This window comes from Hemiscyllium ocellatum, chromosome 13 (assembly GCF_020745735.1).
Source record: "Hemiscyllium ocellatum isolate sHemOce1 chromosome 13, sHemOce1.pat.X.cur, whole genome shotgun sequence".
In the NCBI taxonomy this organism is placed as follows: domain Eukaryota; kingdom Metazoa; phylum Chordata; class Chondrichthyes; order Orectolobiformes; family Hemiscylliidae; genus Hemiscyllium; species Hemiscyllium ocellatum.
Genome location: NC_083413.1, coordinates 79,114,218 through 79,140,753, shown reverse-complemented (window position 1 = coordinate 79,140,753; position 26,536 = coordinate 79,114,218). Strand labels below are relative to the sequence as shown.

The window sequence follows — 26,536 nt, the reverse complement described above, 5'->3', positions numbered from 1 at the left end:
TTCAGAGGAGATTTACTAGGATGTTGCCTGGTATGGAGGGAAAGTCTTACGAGGAAAGGTTGAGGGACTTGCGGGTGTTCTCATTAGAGAGAAGGTTGCAAGGTGACTTAATTGAGACATATAAGATAATCAGAGGGTTAGATAGGATGGACAATGAGAGCCTTTTTCCTTGGCTGACGATGGCTAGCATGAGGGGACATAGTTTTAAATTGAGGCGTGATAGATATAGGACAGATGTCAGAGGTAATTTCTTTACTCAGAGAGTAGCAGGGGTGTGGAATGCACTGCCTGCAACAGTGGTAGACTTGCCAACTTTACAATCATTTAAATGGTCATTGGATAGACATATGGACAAAAATGGAATTGTGAAGGTTAGATGGGTTTCAGATTGGTTCCACAGGTTGGCACAACATTGAGGGCTGAAGGGTTTGTACTGCGCTGTAATGTTCTATGTTCTATCCTCGCTCATCCTTCTAAACTCCATCAAGTAAAGATTCAAAGTCCTCAACCACACCTCATATGACAAACTCTTTGTTCCTAGGATCATTCCTATAAACCTCCTCTGGACTCCCTTGAATGCCAGCACACCCTTCCTTCAATGCAGGGCCCCAAACTGCTCACAATGTTTGAAATGTGGTCTGCCCAGAGTTCTTATACAGCCTCAGCTGCACACTTCTGCACATGTATTCTAGCCCCATTGAAATGAATGCTAACATTGCATTTGCTTTCCTAACTAACCACTGCATGTTAACATTAAGAGAATCTTGAACTAGGACTCCTAAGTCCCTTTGTTCTTCAGCTTTCCAATGCCTTTTCTCTTTCAGAAAATAGTCTGTGTCTCTATTCTTGTCAAAGTGCATTACTTCACTGTATTCCATCTGCCCACTCTCCTCGCCTGTCCAAGATCTTCTGTAGCTTCCTCACATCCTCAGCACTACCTGTCCCTCCACCTATCTTTGTGTCATCTGCAAACTTAGCAACAATGCTTTTAATTCCTTCATCCAGATCATTAATATATATTGTGAATAGCTGAGGTCTCAACACAGACCCCTGTGGTAATCCGCTAGTCACTGGCTGCCATCTTGAAAAAGGACCCTTTATCCCCACTCTCTGCCTTTTGCCAGTCTGCCAATCCTCTATCGATGCCAATACTTTGCCCCTGACACAACAATCTCTTACCTTGTTTAGCAGCTTCATGTGTGGCACATTGTCAAAGGCCTTCCAGAAATCCAAATAGATCATGTCCACCAGCTTTCCTTTGTCTAACAGGTTTGTCAGACCACTCCTTGATGAAGCCATTCCTATATTACCATGCACTGCCCATTACTGCATAATTTCATTCTTAATAATGGACTCTAAAATCTTACCAAAGTCTGAGGTCAGGTGAACTGACCCATCATTTCCTGTCTTCTGCCTCACTTCTTCTTAAACAGGAATGTTACATTAACCATTTTCCAGTCCTCTGGGACCCTTCCTGATTCCAGTGATTCCTGAAAGATCACCACCAATGCTTCCACCATCTTCTCAGCAATCTCTGTCAGAACTCAGGTATTTGTACAACCTGGTCCAAGTGATTTATCCATTATCTGTCCTTTCAGCTTCCCCTTAGTGATGGCCACTACACTCACCTCTGTCTACTGACTCTCTTGAAGTTCTGGTCTGCTTCTGGTGTCTTCCACAATGAAGACTGTTGCAAAGTACCTATACAGTTCCTTCACCATATCTTTGTTCCCCATTACTACTTCTGCAGCCTCATATTCCAGGGGTCCACCATCCATTGTTGCCTCTCTCTTACTTTATATATGTCTAAATAAAATCTCTTGCAATCTTCTTTTATGTTACTAGCTCATACTTCATCTTCTCCCCCCTCTTACTGTTGCTTTAGTTATCATCTGCTGATTTCTAAAGGCCTCCCAATCCTCTGGCCTCCCATTGATCTTCACCACATTGTAGGCTTTATCTTTCGCTTCTATGCTTTTGTTGTCTTCCCTTGTCAGCCTTGGTTGCCTCATCCTCCCCTGAGTATGTTTCTTCTTCCATGGGATGAATTTCTTCCATTTCTGACCTCCATCAATCCTACAACCCTCTGGACATTCTGCATAATACCAATTCTACCCTCTCATGTAACCCAGCATCCATTGACCTATCATTAACATCTTGGCTCAAAGTCCTGGGGATTTGTTCCCTACAGAAATTGCTGGAGAAACTTAGAAGGTCTGGCAGCATCTGTGGAGAGAAAGCAGAGTTAACATTTTGAGTCCAGTGATCCTTCTTCAGAACTGAACTTGGAACATATGCTCTGTTTTCTCTCCACAGGTGCTGCCAGACCTGCTGAGTTCCTCCAGAAATTTATGCTTTTATTTCAGATCTCCAGCATCTGCCGTTCTTTGTTTGATTTTCATGTTCCCTACAGCAGTCCATCACTCCTGTTTGGATGGGAGTTGTGAAGAGATGTTGATAGAGTAAGCGAGTGGGTAAAATAGTGGCAGGTGGAGTTCAAAGAATGGGAGTGTGAATTTATTGACTGGTGAGAAGCTGTGAACTGCAAACAAGCAGAGAGGCCAAGGCATCTCAAGCAGAAAGCATAAGGGACTGTCAGAGAACACAGAAGGATGCAAATAGACTGGAGAGTTGGGCAGAAAAGTGGCAGATGGTTTTCAATTCAGTCAAATGTGAGGTGATGCATTTAGGCAAGCCTAATTCTGGAGGGAATTATACAAGGAATGGAAGAGCCTTGGGAAAAGTTGATGGGCAGAGAGATCTGGGAGTGCAAGTACATTGTACCCTGAAGGTTGCTGCACAAGTGGATAGTGTGGTCAAGATGGCATATAGTATGCTTGCCTTCATTGGACGGGGTATTGAGTATAAGAGCTGGCAAGCTGAAAATGTGTTGCTGGAAAGGCGCAGCAGGTTAGGCAGCATCCAAGGAACAGGAAATTTGACGTTTCGGGCATAAGCCCTTCAGCTCCTATAAGAGCTGGCAAGTCATGTTAAAATTGTACAAGACATTGGTTCAGCCGCATTTAGAATACTGTGTACAGTTCTGGTTGCCACATTACCAAAAGGATGTGGACGCTTTGGAGAGGGTGCAGAGCAGGTTTACGAGGATGTTGCCTGACATGGAAGGTGCTAGCAGTGAAGAAAAATTGAGTAGGTTAGGTTTATTTTCATTAGAGAAAAGGAGATTGAGGGGGGACCTGATTGAAGTTTACAAAATCATGAAGGGTATAGACTGGGTAGATAGAGATAAGCTTTATCCCCAGGTGAAGGATTCAGTAACGAGAGGTCATACTTTCAAGGTGAGAGATGGAAAGTTTAAGGGGGATACATGTGACAAGTACTTCACACAGAGGGTGGTGGGCGTTTGGAACACATTGCCAGCAGAAGTGGTAGAGGTAGGCACGGTACATCCATTTAAGATATGTCTGGATAAATGCATGAGTAGGTGGGGAGCAGAGAGATACAGATGCTTAGGAATTGACCGACAGATTTAGACAGTAGATATGGATTGGCTCAGGCTTGAAGGTCTGTAAATTTTCTTTGTACACTGGAGCAAAGGGAATTGAGCCAAATCCAAGTGTTCCAGGGAGACATAGCAGCGCCAGTAGCTTGTGTACGCAGAATTAGTTTGGACACAGAGCGCCATTGAGGAATATCTATGACTTATCCTTGTTTCATTAGATTAACTCTTGCTTGGCCAAAATACTTAAAAAGTTAAAATCCTGCGGAGTTTTCATTTTTTTTGTAATTACTTTCAGGTGATATCCTCTTACTGACTTCTAAGCACTTTAATACCAGTGCCAATCCCTTGATTGCCCCATGTTTGGAGAAAGAATGGCCACTTAGTCTGACAGCCTCCAAAGGCTTAGAGGGCAATTGTCATCTCCCTCGTGTTGGAGGGTACAGTATTCTGACTCGGGCTCTCACCACTGATTTGGACATCTAACTCTTTACCACCATATCATCAGGAAATATCTTACCTTTACCTACCTGGTCACATACAGAGGTGTGGATTATTGACAACCAGGAGGCATAGTGATTGGATACTCCTTGTGTCTCAAATGTGTTTAAAAAAAAGTCAGACTTGGATTGAATGATCCTTTTTGTGTCCATTGGACATCTCAAAAAGCTTCATAGCCAACAAACTACTTCAGATGTCAGCACTATTGTAAACTAGGAATTAGGGCAACCGATTAACTCATTGAAAACTCCCCAAAACAGAATTGTGGTAAGGAACAGACACATGGGTTTTGTGATGTTGATTGAGGGATAAATGGAGACCAGGGCGCTGGAGGTGCTGCACTGTTGTTCACATGACGGCCATGGGATCTTTTCTCTACCATCCAAAAGTTGGGACTTCTAACAGTCCAGCACTCCTTAGTGCTGCCATGGAGTATCAACTACAGCAGCGCCTCGACAAACGAACAACCCCGTTCACGAACAAATCGGTTTATGAACAGGATTGTACATAAAATTTTGCATCAACGTACGTATGAATTTCAAGGTACGAGTGAAGGTATGAACGCAAAAAGCCCGTGGTTTCATTGTAATTGTTCTGCTTTGCTGCGCGCGCTTTGAATATCCGAACAATGGGAAAATTGATTCAGTTCGTGAACTGGGTCCCGGAACGGATTAAGTTTGTAAGTCGAGACGCTACTGTATATTTTATGTGTTCATGACCTGGAGTGGCACTTGAACCTTCAATCTTCTGATTAAGAGGTGAAAGTGCCACTAACTGAGCTGCATCTGACACACAAGCCAAAGATTTGACAAATCAACTATTGGATAGATATTAGTTGACTTGAGTCAAGTACCCAGCATCATGTGATTACTGAGTAAAAAGTGAGGTCTGCAGATGCTGGAGATCACAGTTGAAAATGTGTTGCTGGTTAAAGCACAGCAGCATCCAAGGAACAGGAAATTCGACGTTTCGGGCCAGAGCCCTTCATCAGGAATCCAAGGAACAGGAAATTCAATGTTTCGGGCATAAGCCCTTCATCAGGAATCTTTTCCTGATGAAGGGCTTATGCCCGAAATGTCGAATTTCCTGTTCTTTGGATGCTGCCTGACCTGCTGCGCTTTTCCAGCAACACATTTTCAGTTCCATGTGATCTAACCTTGCTCACCAGTTGACCACGTGGAAGGGCTCTGGCCTGAAACGCCGAATTTCCTGTTCCTTGGATGCTGCCTAACCTGCTGTGCTTTAACCAGCAACACATTTTCATGTGATTACTGGGCTGGTAGAAGGATGGACTTAATGGTCCTCGATCTTTTATCATCTTGACAGAAATCAATGAACATCTGCGATCAGCAAAGTCCCCTCTGCCCCATATTTGCCAAAACAAAACAATGCAAAGGTGAAACTAGTGGCTTTTGTATCACATTTCCATTGATTTGCAAATTCCTTATATTACTGTCTCAATGCTGAGATTCAGGATTGATCTCCAATTTGAGCATGGAATGGTATGCCACATGGATCACTGCTGGGGTCTCAATGTTTAAAAATTTATATCAATGACTTGGATGAAGGGACTGAGGGTATTCAACAAAGTTCCACGTGGTCAACTGGTGAGCAAGGTTAGATCACGTGGAACTGAAAATGTGTTGCTGGAAAAGCGCAGCAGGTCAGGCAGCATCCAAGGAACAAGAAATTCAACATTTCGGGCATAAGCCCTTCATCAGGAAAAGATTCGTCGAATTTCCTGTTCCTTGGATGCTGCCTGACCTGCTGCGCTTTTCCAGCAACACATTTTCAGCTCTGATCTCCAGCATCTGCAGACCTCACTTTCTCCTAGATCACATGGAATCCAGGGAGAGCTAGCCAATTGGATAGCAAATTTCCTTGGAGAGAGGAGACAGGGCGTGGTGGTGGAGGGTTGCTTTTAAGACCAGCGATGTACTGCAAGGATCACTGCTGAGTCCGCCGCTTTTTCTCATTTATATAAATGAATTGGATGTAAAGATAGGAGGTATGCTTAGTAAGTTTGAGGATGACACCAAAATTGGTGGTGTCGTGGATAGTGAAGAAGGTTATCTCAGAGTACAATGGAACAGATGGACCGATGGGCTGAGGAGTGGCAGGTGGAGTTTAATTTAGATAAATGTGAGGTGTTGCATTTTGGTAAGGCAAATCAGGGCAGAATTTATACTGTTAATGGTAAGGTGCTGGGAGTGCAGCCGAACAAAGAGAGCAAGGGCTGCAGGTTCATGCTTTCTTGAAAGTGGAGTCACAGGTAGACAGGGTGGTGAAGAAGGTGCTTTCCTTCATTGGTCAGTGCATTGAGTATAGGATTTGGGAGGTCATATTGCAGCTGTACAGGACATTGGTGAGGCCACTCTTCAAATGCTGCGTTCAATTCTGGTTTCCCTGCTATAGAAATGATGTTAAACTTGAAAGGGTTCAGAAAAGATTTACAAGGATGTTGCTGTGATTGGATGGCATGAGCAGGCTGAGGGTGTTTTCCCTGGAATGTTGAAGGCTGAGGAGTGACCTTATAGAGGTTTATAAATCATGAGGAGCATGGATAGGGTAAATAGACAAAATCTTTTCCCTGGGATGGGGTGTCCAAAATTAGAGGGCATAGGTTTAAGGTGAGAGGGGAAAGATTTAAAAGGGACTTAAGGGTAACCTTTTTCACACAGAGGGTGGTATGTATGTGGTAAGAGCTGCCAGAGGAAGTGGTGGATGCTGGCACAATTACAGCATTTAAAAGGCATCTGGATGGGTATATGAAGGGGAGGGAGTTAGAGGGATATGGACCAAATGCTGGCAAATGGAGCTATATTAATATAGGATATCTGGTTGGCATGGATGAGTTGGACCAAAGGGTCTGCTTTCATGCTGTCTATCTCTATGACTCTATATGATTGCTAAATTTTCTGATAACATGATAGGAAAGTACATTGTGATGAGGAAATGAGGTAGAAAGGGCAACAGATTAAACAAATGGATAAAGGTCTTGCAAATGGAGTATAATCTGTGAAAATACGAATTTATCCATTTTGGGAAGAAGAATTTTTTAAAAATCATATTATCCAACTGGTGAGAGGTTGCAGAGAGGTTTGGGTATCCCAGTGCATGAATCACAAAAGGTTAGAATGCAGGTGCAGCAAGTAATTAGGAAAGCTAAAAGAATTTTTTTTTCATTGTGAGGGGAATTAAATACGTAGCAAAGGAGGTTATGCTTCAGTTTTACAGAGCATTGGTCAGATCACATCTGGAGAATGGTATCGGTGTTGCCTTGCCTTGGAAGGCCATACGTGTGCTGTAAATGCTGTTTGGTGAAGGTTTACTAAACTAATACCTGGAATGAGCAGAGGAAGGTTTGTGCAGAGTAGGCCTGTACTCTGGAGCTTAGAAGGGTCAGAGGTGACTTGATTGAAACCTGGAAGCTCCTGAGGGATTTTGCCCAGGTGAGCAGGGAAGAAGATGTTTCTCTTTGAACCCGAACCTGTTTAAAAATAAAGTATCACCCAATTAAGGCAGAAATAAAGAGAATGTTTTTCTCTAATGGTCATGAGTCTTTGCAACTCTTTTCCCCAAAGAGTGGTGGAAGCACATTTTTGAAGTAGAAATGGATAGATTCTCGATCAGCAGGTGGTGAAAAATGGTCAGGAGTAGGTGGCTATGTGGGGTAACCAGATCAGCCATAATCCTATTGAATGACAGGGCAGACTTGTGGGATTGAGTGACCTACTCCTGCTCCTATTCATATGTTTGTATGTAACCAGCATGAAAACTAGTCCTTTCCAAACCTCTCGGCCCATCAATATGAACAATATCGTGAATGGGACTGGGTTGGAGCATAACGTGGCTAGGACTGAGATCCATTTCCCTATAACTTAGGGATTATTCAGGGTATCCTTGACCTCTTGGATGATGGCTGCTTTGTCCAGATTTTATGTACGTGTCTCTGCATCTGTGTGGGGCTTTGTTTCTGTGTATGTGTATATGTATATGACTGAGTATGTGTCTAACTGTGTCAGTGTATGTTTCTATCTGCATATGTGTCTCTGTGTATAGCTGAGTCTCTGTCTGTCTGTGAGGACGTATGTGTTTCTCACAGTGTGTGGCTCTGTCTCTCTGTGTGTCTGGGTATTTTTCTGTATGTGTCTGCATGCACGCACACGCGTGTGTTTGTGTGTGTGTGGTTCTATGTCTATCTGTATGCATGTGTGTGTAACTATCTGCTTGTCTGTTTGTGTGAGTTTCTGTCTGTCTGTCTGTGTTTGTGTGGTTCTCTGTGCAGTTAGTTGACTGTTTCTCATTGCCTAGAGCTGGCATTTTAGATCTAAAACCTGAAACTTTTGAAGAAAAGGCATTATTCCTCACAGCCATTCTGTTAGTGAACCTGCCGTCAGTATGGACCTGTGATTTGAGTTTCATGTTTCCAGACATTGGTTTAATGCTGTGACTGATGAGAGAATGTTCAATCATGTCTTTAACATGACATTGGACTTTTTGGACTTTATTTTTATAATTAAAAGTTGCTGGGAGTTTCCAGGTTTGCAGAGTGTTCCACACTGCATAGTGCATCACCGTTGAACTGTACAGAACAGGAAGATGTATAAAACAAAGAACTGCGGAAATCTGAAACTTAAACAGAAATTACTGGAGAAACTCAACATGTCTGGCAGCGTCCATGGAGACAAAACAGAGTTAGCGTTTCGAGTCCAGTGACCTTTCTTCATATTATGCTGGGTCCGTTATTGTCATGGGCTGGTTGGGAGATGTGATAAATGACCTTGTTCCCCGAGACTGGGAAGAGGGAGGTTCACTTTTTATATTGTCTACCTGTCCATGCTGGAAACGTTGAAGCACGTTGACATTGTTTGATGACAGTGATTCATTCCACAGTTGAATATTCTATCGATTGTGTGCTGTCAGACACACTGCATGACAAGAGGGACACCCATACCTCCTATGTGACGTCGTAAAATTCCTTCAGGGGAATGTGGGCCTCATTGGTTGGACCAACATTTATTGTCCATTGCTAACTGTTCTTGAGAAGGTGATGGCGAGCTGCCTTCTGGAACTACTGCAGTCTTTGAGGTACCGATACACCCACAGTCTTATTAGGGAGGGAGTTCCAGGACTTTCACCCAGAAACTCTGAAGGGACTGGATCTCACCAAGTGACAGCAACATTTAGTCAAAAATCGTCACAATGTGGGTAACATCTAAAGATCCAAATGTGCAAAGATGTGCAGATTAGGTGGATTGGCTGTGGTAAATTGTTCCGTCGTGTCCAGTGATATGTAGAATAGGAGGGTTAGCCATGGGAAGTGGGGGATATAGGGATAGGCTGGGGGTCTGGGTCTGGATTGGGATGTTTATGGAGGTTTGAATGGCCTCTTTCTGTGCTGTTGGGATTCTGTGCTTCTGTGAGGTATATGTAACCTTGAATAAGCATCTAAACCAAGAAAGGATCCTGCTTGAAGAATTCTGGCTATTTAAAAATGGAATCTTGCATTTTACAAAGGATTGATTATGTTTGCATTCTGAAGTTACTTTACTCTCCCCTTCACAGATGAAAGCAGAAAATGAGAGGCTACGGGCTACTTTGTCCGCAGACCAGAAAACAACAGCTGAATACTTCCAAAAGCAAATCAGTTCACTCAATGCAAAGGTCAAAGAGCAGAGTACGATCATCTGGTCTCAGGAAGATCAGGTACCCTTTCAGTTTGACCTGAGAAGGTTCAGGGGGTGGTGGTGGGAGCGAGCGTGTTGGTGTTGGGAGTGGTTCTTCTCTTCAGTTCTAGTTTCTGCAGCCCCAGTGGCTTGTTGCGCCACTTTGGAGGATGTTAATAGTCAGTCAACCACAGTAACGTGTGCAGGTCTGACTTAGAGTCATAGTGATGTATAGCACAGAAACAGACCCTTCTGTCCAACTCATCCATGCTGACCAGATATCCTAAATTCATCTAGTCCCATTTACCAGCACTTAGCCCATATCCCTCTTAAACTTTTCCTATTCATACACCAATCCAGATGCCTTTTAAATGTTGTAATTGTACCAGCCTCCACCACTTCGTTTGGCAAGTCATACCATACACGCACCACACTCTGCATAAAAAACATTGCCCCATAGGTCTCTTTTAAATTTTTCCCCCCCTCACCCTGTGCTGTCTAGTTCTGGACACCCCCACCCAAGGAAAATACCTTGTCTGTTTACCCTATCCATGCCCCTCATGATTGTGTGTGGGAAATCATGTCTCACAAACTTGATTGAGTTTTTTGAAGAAGTAACAAAGAGGATTGATGAGGGCAGAGCAGTAGATGTGACCTATATGGACTTCAGTAAGGTGTTCGACAAGTTTCCCCATGGGAGATTGATTAGCAAGGTTAGATCTCATGGAATACAGGGAGAACTAGCCATTTGGATACAGAACTGGTTCAAAGGTAGAAGATAGAGGATGGTGATGGAAGGTTGATTTTCAGACTGGAGGCCTGTGACCAGTGGAGTGCTACAAGGATCGGTGCTGGGCCCTCTACTTTTTGTCATTTACATAGATGATTTGGATGCGAGCATAAGAGGTAGAGTTAGTAAGTTTGCAGATGACACCAAAATTGGAGGTGCAGTGGATAGCGAAGACGGTTACCTCAGATTACAACAAGATCTGGACCAGATGGGCCAATGGGCTGAGAAGTGCAGATGGAGTTTAATTCAGATAAATGCAAGGTGCTGCATTTTGGGAAAGCAAATCTTAGCAGGTCTTATACACTTAATGGTGAGGTCCAGGGAGTGTTGCTGAACAAAGAGACCTTGGAGTGCAGGTTCATAGCTGCTTGAAAGTGGAGTCACAGGTAGATAGGATAGTGAAGAAGGCGTTTGGTATGCTTTCCTTTATTGGTCAGAGTATTGAGTACAGGAGTTGGGAGGTCATGTTGCGGCTGTACAGGACATTGGTTAGGCCACTGTTGGAATATTGTGTGCAATTCTGGTCTCCTTCCTGTGGGAAAGATGTTGTGAAACTTGAAAGGGTTCAGAAAAGATTTACAAGGATGTTGCCAGGGTTGGAGGATCTGAGCTACAGGGAGAGGCTGAACAGGCTGGAACTCTGTCCCTGGAGTGTCAGAGGCTGAGGGGTGACCTTATAGAGGCTTACAAAATTGAGGGGCATGGATAGGATAAATAGACAAAGTCTTTTCCCTGGGGTCGGGGAGTTCAGAACTAGAGGGCATAGGTTTAGGGCGAGAGGGGAAAGATTTAAAAGAGACCTAAGGGGCAACATTTTCACACAGAGGGTGGTACGTGTATGGAATGAGCTGCCAGAGGAAGTGGTGGAGGCTGGTACAATTGCAATTTAAGAGGCATTTGAATGGGTATATGAATAGGAAGAGTTTGGAGGGATATGGGCCGGGTGCTGGCAGGTGGGACTAGATTGGGTTGGGATATCTGGTTGGCATGGACGGGTTGGACCGAAGGGTCTGTTTCCATGCTGTACATCTCTATGACTCTATGATTTTGTAAACTTGAAGGTCGTGAGTGAACAACTTTGGGTCCTGACGTCTAATCTCTTCTCACCTCCCCTATGAAATAGGGGTAAACTGTTGGCCATTGTTGGTCACTCTGACCATTTCTGGTTTCCTTAGTGTTGCAGATTTTCCTCTGGCTTGAGGCTGGGGAGACTTAAAGCGGAATGATACAATGAGGTTGTTACTGTTTTGGATGTTAAGTGACTGATGCAGAATGCAGAATGAGGGATCTGGGCCCATGCACCCAGTCGAAGAGCCGTAAAGCAGCTGATAATTGGAGCTGGGGCCCCAGTTTGTGGCGAGACCTGGAGTCACTCTGTAGATAGTGGTGATCCAAGAATTGATTGGAAATCTGGTGAGCCACTGGATTTCAACTGCAGATTGAGTGAACAACCTGACTGAGTTGTTTGGTGAAGTCACCAGGAGAGTTGATGAAGATATCACAATAGATTGGCTGCCCTGTTCAAAGGTTTTTTAATGAGATGCGTTATGATCCCAGACCAGACCCCTCTCAATGATTCACTTAGGGTCTCGTGATCTTATTGTGAAAAGTAGATTAAATGTGAACTTACAATCCTTCCTTCGAGGATAAAGCCACAAAGTGCATCGTTGTAATAAAAAAACCCAGAAGAGTGACGTGTGAGTTAACAAGCAAATATATTATCACTTTTATATTCTGATATCTGGAGTGCACATGAGTCAAACTGATGCCAAACACATATTAAACTGCATATTGAATGACAGACAGTATCCCAAGCAAGGTCATCCAAATTTCTCAGCAACCAATCAGATGGCAGGCCTCACTGTACAGCATTGTATTTCCGTTCAGACAGATTCTCATGTGGAGTGAAACAGTCAGGGGAAGGCAAACCACACGTCTGTTTCTCACATCACTCAGTTGTCCGCATTCTGAAATGTTAAGGTTCAATATCATAGACAGCCAGTTTGACAGCTCTTCTGAAAAGGTAAGTACATAAAGGTAGCTTAAGTAGTAGATAAGTGGTTAGCACTGTTGCCTCTCAGTGCCAGGGACCCGGGTTCGATTCCACCCTCGGGCTGTGTGCAGTTTGCACGTTCTCCCCATGTCTGCGTGGGTTTCCTCCCACAGTCCAAAGATGTGCAGGTTAGGTGGATTGGCCATGCTAAATTGCCCTGTAGTACACAGGAATGTGCAGATTAGGTGGGGAATGTGGGAGCAGGTTTGGGTGGAATGGTCTTTGAAGGGCAGAATGGCCTCCTTCCATGCTTTAGAATTCCATGAGACAAGGATGAGTTTAGGGTATGAGGTGGGTAGGGGAATGGGGTGCCAGGCGTAGAATGCCAGAGGTTGGGGGTGCCAGTGGGAGAGTACCAGATGGGTATGAGGTGGGATATGAGTGAATGGACAGGTCTCAAAGTGGGGTTAGTTTGTAACATTAGGAATGGGCTGGGTGGATGTGGAAGAGTGTCAGGTCCAGCTGTGGGTGGGTCGAGTCTGGCATCAGGATAAGAGAAGAGGGGTGTTTGGGTCCCCGGGGTGCAGGGGTTGGGTGTTGTGTCCAGTGCGATGAGTGCGAGTGTCAGTTGTTGGATTGTTTTCTGTCAGGCATGGCATGGAGGCGGAGGACTGGGGGAGGTGTAGTTGGAGCTGGTTACGAAATGTTCAGGGTCAGTTTAATAGTTAACAGGAGTAGATTAGTTACTTAATAGTAATTTCCTGAATAATTATTTCCCTAACTACAATGGAACCCTCTAAATTCCTGATTTAAATAGATACTTTCAGAGGGTTCTAGCACTGAGGTAATCCCCATTGGAATTTTGGACTCACTGTGTTAATGATTCCACATGGAATCAGAGCAGATACAACACAGGAATAGATACAGACTGATGTTTTAGATCTAATCTCAATCTTTTAAACCGAAAGTAACCTTAAAGTAAAGCTCTCTCAACAGTATCCCCATCAAATATTCCCTGCTGAAAATGTGTTGCTGGAAAAGCGCAGCAGGTCAGGCAGCATCCAAGGAACAGGAGATTCGATGTTTCGGGCATAAGCCCTTCTTCAGGCTTATGCCTGAAACGTTGAATCTCCTGTTCCTTGGATGCTGCCTGACCTGCTGCGCTTTTCCAGCAACACATTTTCAGCTCTGATCTCCAGCATCTGCAGACCTCACTTTCTCATCAAATATTCCCAGGCAGGTACAGCATAAGAATAGATACAGAATGAACTTCCTTCTAGTCCTTAGAACTGAAAGTTAAGCAACCTGTACTCTCTTAAAAGGAAAGTAAATCTCCTTCTACACTGTCTCCATTAAACAGTCCAAGGCAGATACAACATGGGATCAGATACAGAGTAAAGGTCCCTCCACACTGTCCTTATTAACCAATCTTAGTTTACAGTATGTGTTCGATACAGAATAAGGTTGATACAGTCCTCATCAAACACATCTAGGACAGGTGCAGGATGTGGTTAAGTACAGCATTAAGTTCCCTACTCTGGTGTTATTTTGGCTGCTCTCCCAACACACTGTAAAAACAAATTTGCAAATAGGAAAGAGCATGTAAGTTTGAAATTGTTCCAAAGAGTAAATTTACTTGAAATATATTTTATTACAATTGAAATGCAGATTACCCACACCTAGTTGCGTTCTTCCATTCCAGATCAGAAAGCTTTCCTCTCGACCAGTTCAAGGTAAGAACTCTTTCACTGTGTCTGCGTCTCTACCTAGCACATGTCATGAATTGTAACTCCCTGCCCTCAGTATGTGCTGGGAGTCGGGCTTGTGCGCTGTATGTCCAATCCTCCAATCTCTGGGCCTCACCTCCACCCATAGGTTGAGGTAGCTGCACCATCATTCAAGGCTGGGTTTCTAGTGAGCAGTGCACTGGCTATGACCAATGTTAAAGAGGAATGTCAGCCACTGTATTGGGTCTAAGGATGTGAGTGTTAGTGTGTTTTGTTCATGTGTATGCAGAGTACAGAAAGAGGCCATTTGTCCACTGTGTGTGTGCTACCTCTATTGAAAAACATTCCAACCAGTTCCACTCACCCTGTTTCCCCATGTTACTGCAATTCATTCTCTTTCAGCTATTTATTTTAATTCGCTTTGAAGGCTATTATTGAATCTATATCCACCGCCCTTGCTAGCACTTCATTCCAAATCCCAACAACTCAGTGGTGCAGAGGTTTTTAATTCATTCAAGGGATATGGGCATCATTGGCTGAACTGGCATTTATTACCCATCCCTAATTGAACTTGGTGGTGGTAAAGTGTTGCAGTCTATGTGCTGTGGATACACCCACAATATCATTAGGGAGGGAAATCCATCACAGTGACAGTGAAGGAGCAGTGATACATTTCCAAGTCAGGATGGAGGAAAACTTGCATGGGATGGTGATCCCGTGTACCAGATGGAAGGGTTTGGAAGGTGCTGTCTAAGGACCTTCTGATGAATTTCTGCAGCGCACCTTTCCTCTTGCCACCTCTGATTCTTTTGCCAATTGTCTTAATTCTGTGTGGGAGGCAGATCTTTTACAAAAAAACATTCATGATTTTAAACGTGTCCATCATGTACCGGTTGGCTTTGTCTGGTACTGAGGACAACCCTGACTTCTCCAGTCTATCACGTCATTCCATTCCTTCACCTCTGGAACACTCCAGTAAATCTCTGCTGCGTCCTTTACAAAATCGCAGAGTCTGGTGTCCAGAATCAGATGCAGAATTCCTGCAGGAGTTACTGATTTATATGAGTCTATCATTTCGATTGCTTTGGTCTTCTCTGCCTCTAGGTTGAGACTCGGGTGGGGGAGTGGTGGCGGAGGGGGGGGGGGGGCGCGGTTCCATGTGTAACATTAACCAGTCTTGCCTTCAAGGATTCCCACACAAACAACCCGAGGCCCCTCTGTTCATTTAAGATTGTACCAACCTTCGAGTTGGAATGCATTTCCTGCTTTTCAATGCTGAATTTCGTTACCAAGTATCTAGCCATTCCACCAGTCTGCCATGTCCTTTTTTTACGTCTGTTACCATCTTTCTCCCTGTCAGTGGACTTCCAAGTTTCATATCAATTTCAAATTTCAATATTAGAGTCATAGAATCCTTACATTGTGAATACAGGCCATTCGGCCCAACAGGTCCACACTAACCCTCCGAAGAGTAACCCACCCAGATCCATTCCCCACCCGACATTTAGCCCTGACTAATACACCTAACCTACACATCTCTGAACACTATGGGAAACTTAGCATGGCCAACCCACCTGACCTGCGCATCTTAAGAAGGAAACTGGAGCACCCGGAGGAAACCCACGCAGACACGGGGTAAACGTGCAAACCCCACACAGACTATCGCCCGAGGTTGGAATTGAACCCACTGAGGCAGCAGTGCTAACAACTGAGCCACCGTGCTGCCCATGTGTTGTCCTCTGCACTCGGATCAAGAAATTCATTTATATCCAGCAAAGCCAGCAGCAGTCCTGATACTGTCCAGGAAGACACCACTGTATACCTCCATCCAGTATGTTTGAAAGAAAACAGCCATTCAGCACATACCGTCCCTTTTCCACTCATTTACCCAATTTCATATCCATATTCCTACTGCTCCCATGATATCCACAGCACCGACTGCCCTGTCCTATCCAACACCTCTATCACCTCACCAAAAACCTCCACGTCTGTCAGGCATGACTTCCCCAGATTAAACCGGTGCCCCTCGATTTGTCTTTGCTTGTCCGGTGGCTGTTCATTTTCTCCTGAATAATCAGTTCTAAAGGCTCCCCTGCTACTGATCTTGTATTGGCCGATGTAAACCTCCAACATTGTTTGGAGTCAGGGCTGTAATGGTTACAAATCTCAGATGCTCTGCAGCCATTCAGGAGATCCAAACAGGAGAGAGGATTTTGAACAGTATCTCCCCAATTTCTGCCATTGTGTCCCTCAGTGACCAATGATGCACCACACCCACAAAGGGTGGTGTATGCAGTCCAGCTACTGCTGGTTTCTTTAATAACTCCTCGCTACCTACTTTATCCCATCTGTTATTTCAATATCTTGGAGATTTAAGTTAAATCGAGCAAGTTCATCTTCCTCAGTAAACCTTGATGGAATGTACATATGCAGAATTTTAGCCATGCCCCTGTCTCCATCAATAGATCTCCATTTTGATACCTCACTGGCCCTCTGACATCACTGTCACTGTTACTATGTCAATAGAAGGTCTTTGGATTCCCTGTGATGTTAGCTGCCGGGCACCTCACGTGCTGTCTCCATGCTGCTCCTATTTCCTGTTTTACCTTTTCTCTGCCTCCTTCTCCCTTGTATGATCAACTTGACATCTACCATTTATCTCCTTTTGCGTTTTGTCCTATTGTCATTAGGGTGACCTTACTTTCCACATCCTCCTCTCCCTCTTGTGGGAATTGAATCAGGCTCCACCTTAACCACCATCTCCTTAAAGAGTAACCTGTTACTCCATTATACTTCTGCCTGTTGGATTTTGACTCTGGTTTACTTGAGTCAGACTTGCCTCCACTTCATTGAAACTGGTCCTCCTGTAGTTCGGTGCTGTTATTTAACATTGCTCCTTGTTTTTCTCTGTAACTAATCTAAAACTTATGATCACTGTTCCAAGATGCTCCTGCGCGTGATGTTCTCCATGTGACCCACTTAACTCCACTCGGACACGATCTGGCAATGTCCCTTTCCTCATCAGGTAGGAAACATACCGCAGAATACTTTTCTTGAACACACTTCAGAAATTTATCCGGTCCTCCATTTTTCACGCAATCACTGTCTTGTCCAATATTCTGATATTAAATGTTTCCCACTATGGTTTTGTATCTTCCATTCACGGTCTTCAAAATCTAATTCTTTATTATATTTCCATTACTTGGTGGTTTATAAAATATATAAAGGAACCAAATTGCCCTACATACTGTGTTGAAATTCCAGCTCCCTCACACTGTCACTCAGTGTCACCTTTCCTGTCTGCACCCTGTGTTACTATCTCTCCTTGTGTCGCTCCAGCTCCCTCACACTGTCGCTCAGTAACACCTCTTGCCCCAGCGCCCTGTGTTACTGACCATATCTCTACTGAAGTTAATCCATCTCCCTCTCACTGTCATTCAGTGACCCTTTTCCCTCTCAGTGCCCTGTGTTACTGTATTGTACTGATGTTACTCCAGCTCCCTCACACTGTCACTCGGGGTCCTCTCTCCCCCCAGTGCCCTGTATCTCTACTGATGTCAATCCAGCTCCTCACATTGTCACTTAGTAACCTCCCTTTTTCCCAGTGCCCTGTGTTATTTACTGTATCTTTATTGGTATTAATCCAGCCCCCTCACACTGACACATTCCGTATCCCCTCTCCCACATGCCTTGTGTTGCTGACAGTATCTTTACTGATATTAATCCAACTCCTTCACACTCACTCAGTAACCCCACCTCCTGCACCACCATCTACCACAACCCTGATAGCCCTGTGCCCCTTGCACCCTTAGATACTGACTGTTTAACATTGACGGAGGTGTAGCTTTAATACTGTCACCCTATGCTACTGTCCACCCCCACAGACAGTATGCTTTAGCTTGTATAGTTATTGGAAAGACTGTAGACAGTGCTGGTGATGGGAACTCACATTCGGAAGAACTGGATATTGGAAGAGTAGCCGGCTTGTTAATCATTTCCTTGTTTATTGCACCACTTAGTGAATAGTAAGCGAGATACAATTTGGAAGCAAAATCCTATTAAATATCAGAATTAGCAAATGTATTGAAACTGAAATCCTTTTTTAAAAAGACATCGAATGTTAGTCATTTTTAACAGTTTATTAATTTTATTAACTCATCGTTCACAGCACAAGTTACATATTTTGACTTTTGAATGAGAAATTCTGCAGTAGTGATCGCTCTGATTGCTTCGATCCTAATCGTGTCTTTTAGGGACCTGGGCTCATCCTTTAGGCATGTATGTGAAATTTAAAATGCTTAAAGTTAAAATGATTTGATTAAACTTTTAACAGAAACCTTCAAAATGCTCAATTAGTTCACCTTACAATGGTGTAGTGAGTAGTGTTGGTTGTCTTTGGTTAATGTGGGATGTGATTCATCAGTTCAGTTGCTCCTTTAAGGATCCTGTGATCAGTAAAGGGCTCAGGAGTAGCATGGATAAGCAGCAGTGGGGATGGGTGTTAGTCAGGGTGCAGACCATAGAGTTCAGCTTTATGAAGGGTTGACAATGGTTGACATGAGAATATCCATGTCCTGAAATCACAAAAGGCAGTGGAAGGAAAAACGTGGAAGGAAAAATGCAGAGCCTTACGCCTGTGCTGTCAACACCAGCCCCCGTCAGTGTAACCCTATCCACCGAAATAGGAAAGGTAACTGCCAAATTGTGCACAGCAATATTTCACAAACTGAACAAAGCAGGGGGAACTTGTTCTCATTGCTGGAATGATCGAGAACACGAGGATTCAAGGTGATTGGCGTAAGGATCAAACGCAATACGAGGGAAACCTTTTCCATCCAGCGAGTGGTGAGGTTTTGGAACGTGCTGCATGAGAGTGAGGTAGAGGCAGCTTTTATGCTGGCTTTCATAATGGAATCTGATCATTATCTGAAGAGAAAGGATTAGCAGGGCTCCAGGGAAAAATGGAGGGTTTGAGTTATAGGGAGAGGCTGGATAGGCTGGGACGTTTTCACTGGAGCATTGAGGGATAACCTTATTGAGGTTTATAAAATCATGAGGGGCACAGATAAGGTAAATGGAGGGGATGGGATTGGAGGGGGTGGGATTTCATGACTAGGGGGCATGTTTGTCAGGTGAGAGGAGAAAGATTTAGAAAAGACATGAGGGGCAATTCTTTTACACAGAGAGTGGTTTGCCCTTAGAATGAACTTCCAGAGGAAGTGTAGGATGCAGGTACAGTCACAACGTTGAAAAGATTTTTGGATAAGTACATGAATAAGAAATGTTTGGAAGGATGTGGGCCGAGTGCAGACGGGTGGGATGAGTTTCATTTGGGATTTTGGTCCACATGGACTGTTTCCATGTAGTATGATTCTATGACTCTATGAAAAGGCATTGGTGCAGGTACAGGTGAGTTGTTCTTGCACAGAGCTTGGATGCAAACAGTGGGTCATTCTGTGATTCTGTGAAATTATTCTTTTTTAAAATTTATTTTCATGGTCTGATCGATGGAGATATACTGTATCGGCCAAAGATCTCCCCTGACGATTAATCAGTACCTGATGTCACTTGGTAATATGGGATTTGAAAAGGAGAAGAATCGTGTCGAGCATAGTGTTATGGTATAAATTATTGTGACCGTTTGAAATTTGGCATTCTGGCATTTATTCTGATTAGTACAAGATGGAAAGCTTTGACCAAGTTTATGTTGTGGTTCTGTGAGTGTACCACTTCAGCTGAGAGGGAAGACAGAGTCCTGGTTTCACATCACTCTCAATAGATCACCTGCTGTGCCTCCCTGATACTGGGACGGTGGGGGTGGGGGGAACAGTTTCAGTCACAGTGGATCAGAGGCTGGGGAGGAGATGGATGATGTTACAGACATGACAGGGGGACGTGGTCTCGGTACTGGAGTTGAGATTCGGTCAGACCCCCGTCATGGGGTCACAATCAAAGGGGGCTGAGTGTGCCATGCCTGTGGGCACTGAACCCGATCGCCAGTTGCTTGGTCTCTTTTTCATTGTTGTGCCTCGAGTTCTGAGTAGTCAGTTCATGTATTAAAAATAAACAGGGCTATACCAACAAACATTGGGTTGCATGGTGGCTCAGTGGCTAGCACTGCTGCCTCACAGTGCCAGGGACCTGGCATTCACCCTTGGGCGATTATCAATGTGAAGTTAGCACCTTTTCCCTGTTTCTGTGTGGGTTTCCTCCAGGTGTTCCACCGTCCGAGGACATGCAAGTTAGGTGGATTGGTCATGCTAATTGCTTATAGTCTCGAGGGATGTGCAGGCTAGGTGGGTTAGCCATGGGAATGCAGGGTTACAGGGGTAGGGTGGGGTGGGTCTAGGTGGGATGCTTTTCGGATGGGCCAGATGGCCAGCGTCCACACTGTAGGGATTCTATGATTGGAGAACTCTCGTTTATTTTGCAATCGGAACACAGAGAATAACCTACAAGGGAACAACTTGTGTAAAATGGTCATTTGTTTTCCAGCTTCTGAGAGCCACGATTTGGAATCTGAGGAAGCTGACGGTAAGTTCTGAGTAAACTTTATTCGAAAGTCAGACAATTAAAGCCCAGAAATGAAAGCCTGAGAGTCTGCCCTTATCAGTGGTGCAGTTTTCAGGCTGTTCTCTCATGCTCATGATAGACAGGATTGTTACTTGACTGTGATGCCCCTCATGGTGGATTAGACAGCTAACACTCTCCACCACGATAAAAATCTCACAACGCCAGGTGAGAGTCCAACAGGTTTATTTGGAAGTACTAGCTTTCGGAGCACTGCTGCTGCATCAGGTAGCTATCTGATGAAGGAGCAGCGCTCCGAAAGCTAGTACAGAGGAACCTTGATTATCCGGCATTCGAGTAACCGAGTTTTGGATTATCTGAACAAGATCACAATGTTTGGCTAGCTATGTTATCCTGTATACGATTATGTGGAATTCGATTAACTGAACAAAATACTTCCTGCCCCTGTCAAGGTTCGTCAGTACTTCCAAATAAACCTGTTGGACTATAACCTGGTGTTGTGTGATTTTTAACTCTGTCCAGCCCAGTCCATCACCGGAACCTCCACTTTGTGACTCTCCACCAGGTTTACACTTGACACTGGAGTGAGATACTGGAAAGCATCTGTTATCTGGTGCCATAATCCCTATCTTGCTAACCCTTTACCATTGGGGAGCTGGTGCTTTTGGAAGAGGAGGTGATGTAACTGAGTGAAGAAGTATAAAGGGAAGTAAAATAAATGACATTGAAGTAAAATATATTTCAGTCAAAATTAAACATACAAGTCGCCAGGTTCTCTGTTCCTCACTTTCCCGCTGTTTACATTTCTTCTACCTCTTCTCTCACTTCCTGTGTCTCTCTGTCTCCAATTATTTTCTTTTGCCCCACTATCTTTCATGTTGTCCTCCTTTCTCATTTGTGTTGCCTTTTTCACTCTCCGTCTCTCTGTTTTTTGAATTCTCGTTTTCATTCTTTCTGCCTTCCACACTCTTTCTTTCCCTCTTCGAGATTCCCCATTTCTCACTCTGTCCTTCATCTTTCATCTCTCACTGACCTCCATCTCCTACGGCCTTCACTGTCTGTTCATCACTCAATATCTCTTGCTGTCTCTTTCTTGGGCTCTTGTACCTTCCCACCAACTGCTGTCTCCCTCGCTCTCTCCTTCTCATGATTTCCTTTTTTCTATCTCTGTCTCTGTGTCTCTGTCTCTGTCTCTGTCTCCATCTCTCTCTCATCTCTTTTTCTCTCCCTCCGCCTCTGTGTATCTCTCAGACTGTATTTTGTGTATAATTATCCCGCAGACCTGGAGAGTTCCTTAGACAGGAAGCAGCAGCTGCTGAACACTCTGAGACAGAATCCAAAGTTCATCAAACAATTCCGCCCCATTCTGGAAGAGACTTTGGAGGAGAAACTGGAGAGCATGGGTTTGAAAAAGGTATGTGTGAGAATGGGGGTGGTCGGTGAAAACTGAGCCTGGGATACAGACTGCAAAAGTCAGTGGGTAAATTGCTGAAGACTCGCACTGTTCCCATTAATCCAGGTTCATTTTCAACTAACAATCCTTAAACTTGACTCTTTGTTTGGAGGCTAGGGAATATGAGTTACTCCCAAGCCAGGAACTTGGCATAAGGATCTTCTCAGTTAGGTGGACTTTGCCGGTTCAGGCTGCTAAGAACAGTCCATGGGGTACACCTTATTTTGTTTTCCTCCCCTACATTTCCTTCTTTAAAGGTTTCACGATGTTGATGCCCTCCAATCATCATTACGACCAAGAAGAGATCATTGATCACAGCAACTTCTCAGAATGTGGGCATCACTGGCAAAGCCAATGTTTAATACCCATCTTTAATGCCCCTCTGAAAGTAATGGCAGACTCTCTCCTTGCACTTGATGTGTTACAGCTTACCCCATCGGACTGATAATTAGGTTGGGATGTGGATCGGAGGGGAATTTGACATTAGATGTCTTCCCAAGCTGCCCTTATTCTCTGAGCTAGTGGAGGTTGAGTAGCATGGGCACTCTATATGTGATGTGTGTAGATTGTATGTAACATGAGGAACATAGAATGTAGAACATAGAAAAGTACAGCACAGAGCAGGCCCTTCGGCCCACGATGTTTTGCCGAGGATTATTCCTAATCTAAAAATAACCTCAATTCACTGCTATCCATGTGCATGTCCAGCAGTTGCTTAACTATCCCTAATGACTCTGCTTCCACCACCACCACTGGCAATTTCCATGCATTCACAACTCTCTGCGTAAAGAACCTACCTCTGACATCTCCTCTATACCTTCCTCCTAATATCTTAAAACTATGACCCCTTGTGCCAGTCAATCCTGCCCGAGGGAAAAGTCTTTGGCTATTGACTCCATCCATGCCTCTCATTACCTTGTATACTTCGGTCAGGTCACCTCTCTTCGTCCTTCACTCCAGAGAGAAAAGTCTGAGCTTAGTCAACCTCTCATCATAAGAGAAGCCCTGCAGTCCAGGCAGTATCCTGTTAAACCTTCTTTGCACCCTCTCCAAAGCCTCTGTATCTTTCCTATAATAGAGTGACTGGAACTGGACACAATATTCCAAGTATGGTCTCCCCAGGGACTTATAGAGCTGCAGCAAAACCTCGCAGCTCCTAAATGCAATCCCCATCTTAATGAAGGCCAAAACACCATATGCTTTCTTAACAACCCAGTCCACTTGGGTGGTAACTTTGAGGGAGCTGTGCACTTGAACCCCAAGATCCCTCTGTTCCTCCGCACTGCAAAGAATCCTGTCTTTAATCCTATATTCAGCATTCAAGTTCGTCCTTCCAAAATGCATCACTTCACATTTATCCAGGTTAAACTCCATCTGATATTTCTCAGCCCAGCTCTACATCCTGTCTATGTCGCACTGCTGCCTGCAATAGCCCTTGATACGTCAACTGCACCTCCAACCTTTGTGTCATCTGCAAATTTACTAACCCACCCCTCAACCTCCTCATCCAAGTCATATATAATAACTACAAAGAACAGAGCCCTCCAGACAGAATATTTTCCATCTACAACCACTCTCTGCCTTCTGTCAGCCAGCCAATTCTGAATCCAGATAGCCAAATCTCGCTGTATTCCATAACTCCTGACTTTATGAATGAGCCTTCCATGGGGAACCTTATCAAATGCACAATTTTGGTGTCATGATTTGAAATATGACATAATTTAGTTAGAAGCAGTTCAGAAAAGGTTCACTCAACTCATTCCTGAGATGAAGGGCTCTTTTCATGAAGTAAGTCTTTACCCATAGGAATTCAGGGGAGAGTCTTAGAGCCAGACAGCATGGAAACATACCATTCGGTCCAACCAGTCCATGTCAACCATGTTTGTGGGCGACACAGTGGCACAGTGGTTAGCACTGCTGCCTCACAGCGCCTGAGACCCGGGTTCAATTCCTGCCTCAGGCGACAGACTGTGTGGAGTTTGCACGTTCTCCCCGTGTCTGCGTGAGTTTCCTCCGGGTGCTCCGGTTTCCTCCCACAGTCCAAAGATGTGCAGGTCAGGTGAATTGGCCATGCTAAATTGCCCGTAGTGTTAGGTAGAGGGTAAATGTAGGGGTATGGGTGGGTTGCGCTTCGGCGGGTCGGTGTGGACTTGTTGGGCCGAAGGGCCTGTTTCCACACTGTAAGTAATCTAATCTAATCAAACTAAACTACACCCACCTACTTGCACTTGGCCCATACTTGTCCAAACATTTCCTATTCATCTACTTATCAAAATGTCTCTTAAATGTTGTAATTGTGCCCACATCCATCACTTCCTTTGGAAGTTCATTTCACCCACGAGCCACTCTCTGTGTAAAAATATTGCCTCTCATGTCTTTTTAAAATCTTCCTCCTCTCACCTTACAGATATGGCCCCTTGTCTTGAAATCTCCCACATTAGGGAAAAGACTCCTGCAATTCATCTTATCTATACCCCTCATGATTTTATAAATCTCTACAAGGTCACCCCTCAGCCTCCTACGCTCCAGTGAAAAAAGCCCCAGCCTACCCAGGCTCCCCTTATAACGCCACCCCTCCATTCCCGGCAACATCCTGGTAAATCTCTTCTGAACCCTCTCCAGTTTAATAATATCCTTCATGTAACAAAGTGAGGACTGTAGAGAAAGTGAAGACTACAGGTGCTGGAGATCAGAGTCGAGAGTGTGGTGCTGGAAAAGCACAGCAGGTCAGGTAGCATCCGAGGAGCAGGAAGATCGACGTTTCAGGCACTTCTTCAGATGACTTAACCAAATGAGCTGTGGTCTTAGTAGGCCCCAGGAGCCAAAAGGTGTAAGGTAAGGGGTCACTTGGCCAGCCCTCCCTCCCAGCGGATCGAGCAGCCCAGGTTAACTGGTACTTTTGTTGCAGGGCTCGAAGGGAATCCCTGCCCAGACACTAAAGAGCTTGAGTGTGACTGTGGGCAAACAGCGTGAGAGCAAGGCCAGGCACTTCGGCGAGTTTGCTAGCCTTCGGAAGCGGTTTGCAAAGGTCGTGGTGGAGAAGGTCAGAGAGAAGCAGCGCAGCGAGGGCTACAGCTCCCCTCCACCCCGATCAGGTAACGGTGACACACTGTACATAAGAACGGCCCTTTACTCGTGAACCACTCCCCAGCCATCTCATAGAATCCTTACAGTGTGGAAGCAGGCCGTTTGGCCCATCGAGTCCACACTGACCCTCCAAAAATCATCCCAAACCCCCTATCCAATACCTAACCCCATGTTTCCCATGGCCAATCCACTTACCTTGCACATCCCTGGCCAAATGGGTAATTGAACATGGCCAATCCACCTAACCTGCATATGTTTGGACTGTGGGAGGAAACCCCCCGCAGACATGGGGAGGATGAGAAAACTCAACACCAACGGTCATCCTCGAGTGGAATTGAACCATGTCCCTGGTGCTGTGAGGCAGCAGTGCTAACCACTTAGCCACCAGCTTCGCAGCATCCTCCAGACCCTCAAATTCTCCTCCATTCCTGCCAGGGAGTTGCTCCCATCCGAGTTACAATACAATGACATCCTGCCCGGCTCATCCTTTTATTCCTCACAATAACGTTTCCCTGCTAGTTCACATGAAGACCGTGTCAGGTGGGGTTCATACTCAAATCCCATTCCCAACCTGAAATCTCAGGCAAGGGGCTTGCCCCTTTATGGAATCACCACTAGGGGATGCAAGAGAGCCTCTACAGAGATGTATGGCACAGAATCAGACCCTTCGGCCTGACCCGTCCATGCAGCCTTCCCTCCCTCTTCCTGTCTCTCTGGGAGCTCCCCCTGCTGGCCCCCAGATGTCAGAGCTCTCAGTCTTGAACAGGCTGCTTCTGGGTGAGCGTGTGAACAGAAGAAATCCTTTTAGTTTTTGCCTGGCTGCTGCTGTTTAAAAAGTCAGACGAAATGTTGGTGTGGCGCCAATATCACTGGGCGAGTAGTCCAAAAACCCAGTCTAATGCTGTGGGGACACAGGTTCAAATCCTACCACAGCAGTCAGTGAAGCCTTAAATTTAATGAATTAAATCTGGAATTGAAAGTTAATTTCTGTGACAGTGACCATAACAACTATGACTGACTGTCAGGAAAGCCTATCTGACTCAACAGTGTTCTTCTGGGGAGGAAATCTGCTGTCATAGAATCCCTACAGGATAGAAACAGGCCCTTCGGCCCAACAAGTTCACATCGACCCTCTGAAGAGTAACCCACTCAGACCCATTTCCCTAACTAATACTTTACATTTACCCCTGACTAATGCGCCTAAGCTACGCATCCTGGAACACTATGGGCAATTTAGCATGGCCAATTCACCTGACCTACACATCTTTGTGACTGTGGGAGGAAACTAGAGCACCTGAAGGAAACGCACGCACATATGGGGAGAA

At 44.7% G+C, this 26,536-nt stretch overlaps 1 protein-coding gene across 1 annotated transcript in view; it reads left to right on the top strand.

The window, feature by feature from the left end:
- The window catches only part of dzip1l (DAZ interacting zinc finger protein 1-like), a 217,452-nt gene that overhangs the window by 98,371 nt on the left and 92,545 nt on the right, over positions 1-26,536 (top strand). Inside the window, exons 8-13 of the mRNA XM_060834975.1 lie at positions 9,530-9,670; positions 14,116-14,146; positions 17,085-17,165; positions 20,636-20,674; positions 21,952-22,085; positions 25,033-25,219. Of these exons, the coding sequence (XP_060690958.1) occupies positions 9,530-9,670; positions 14,116-14,146; positions 17,085-17,165; positions 20,636-20,674; positions 21,952-22,085; positions 25,033-25,219 (613 nt within the window). The remainder of the gene's footprint in view (positions 1-9,529; positions 9,671-14,115; positions 14,147-17,084; positions 17,166-20,635; positions 20,675-21,951; positions 22,086-25,032; positions 25,220-26,536) is intronic.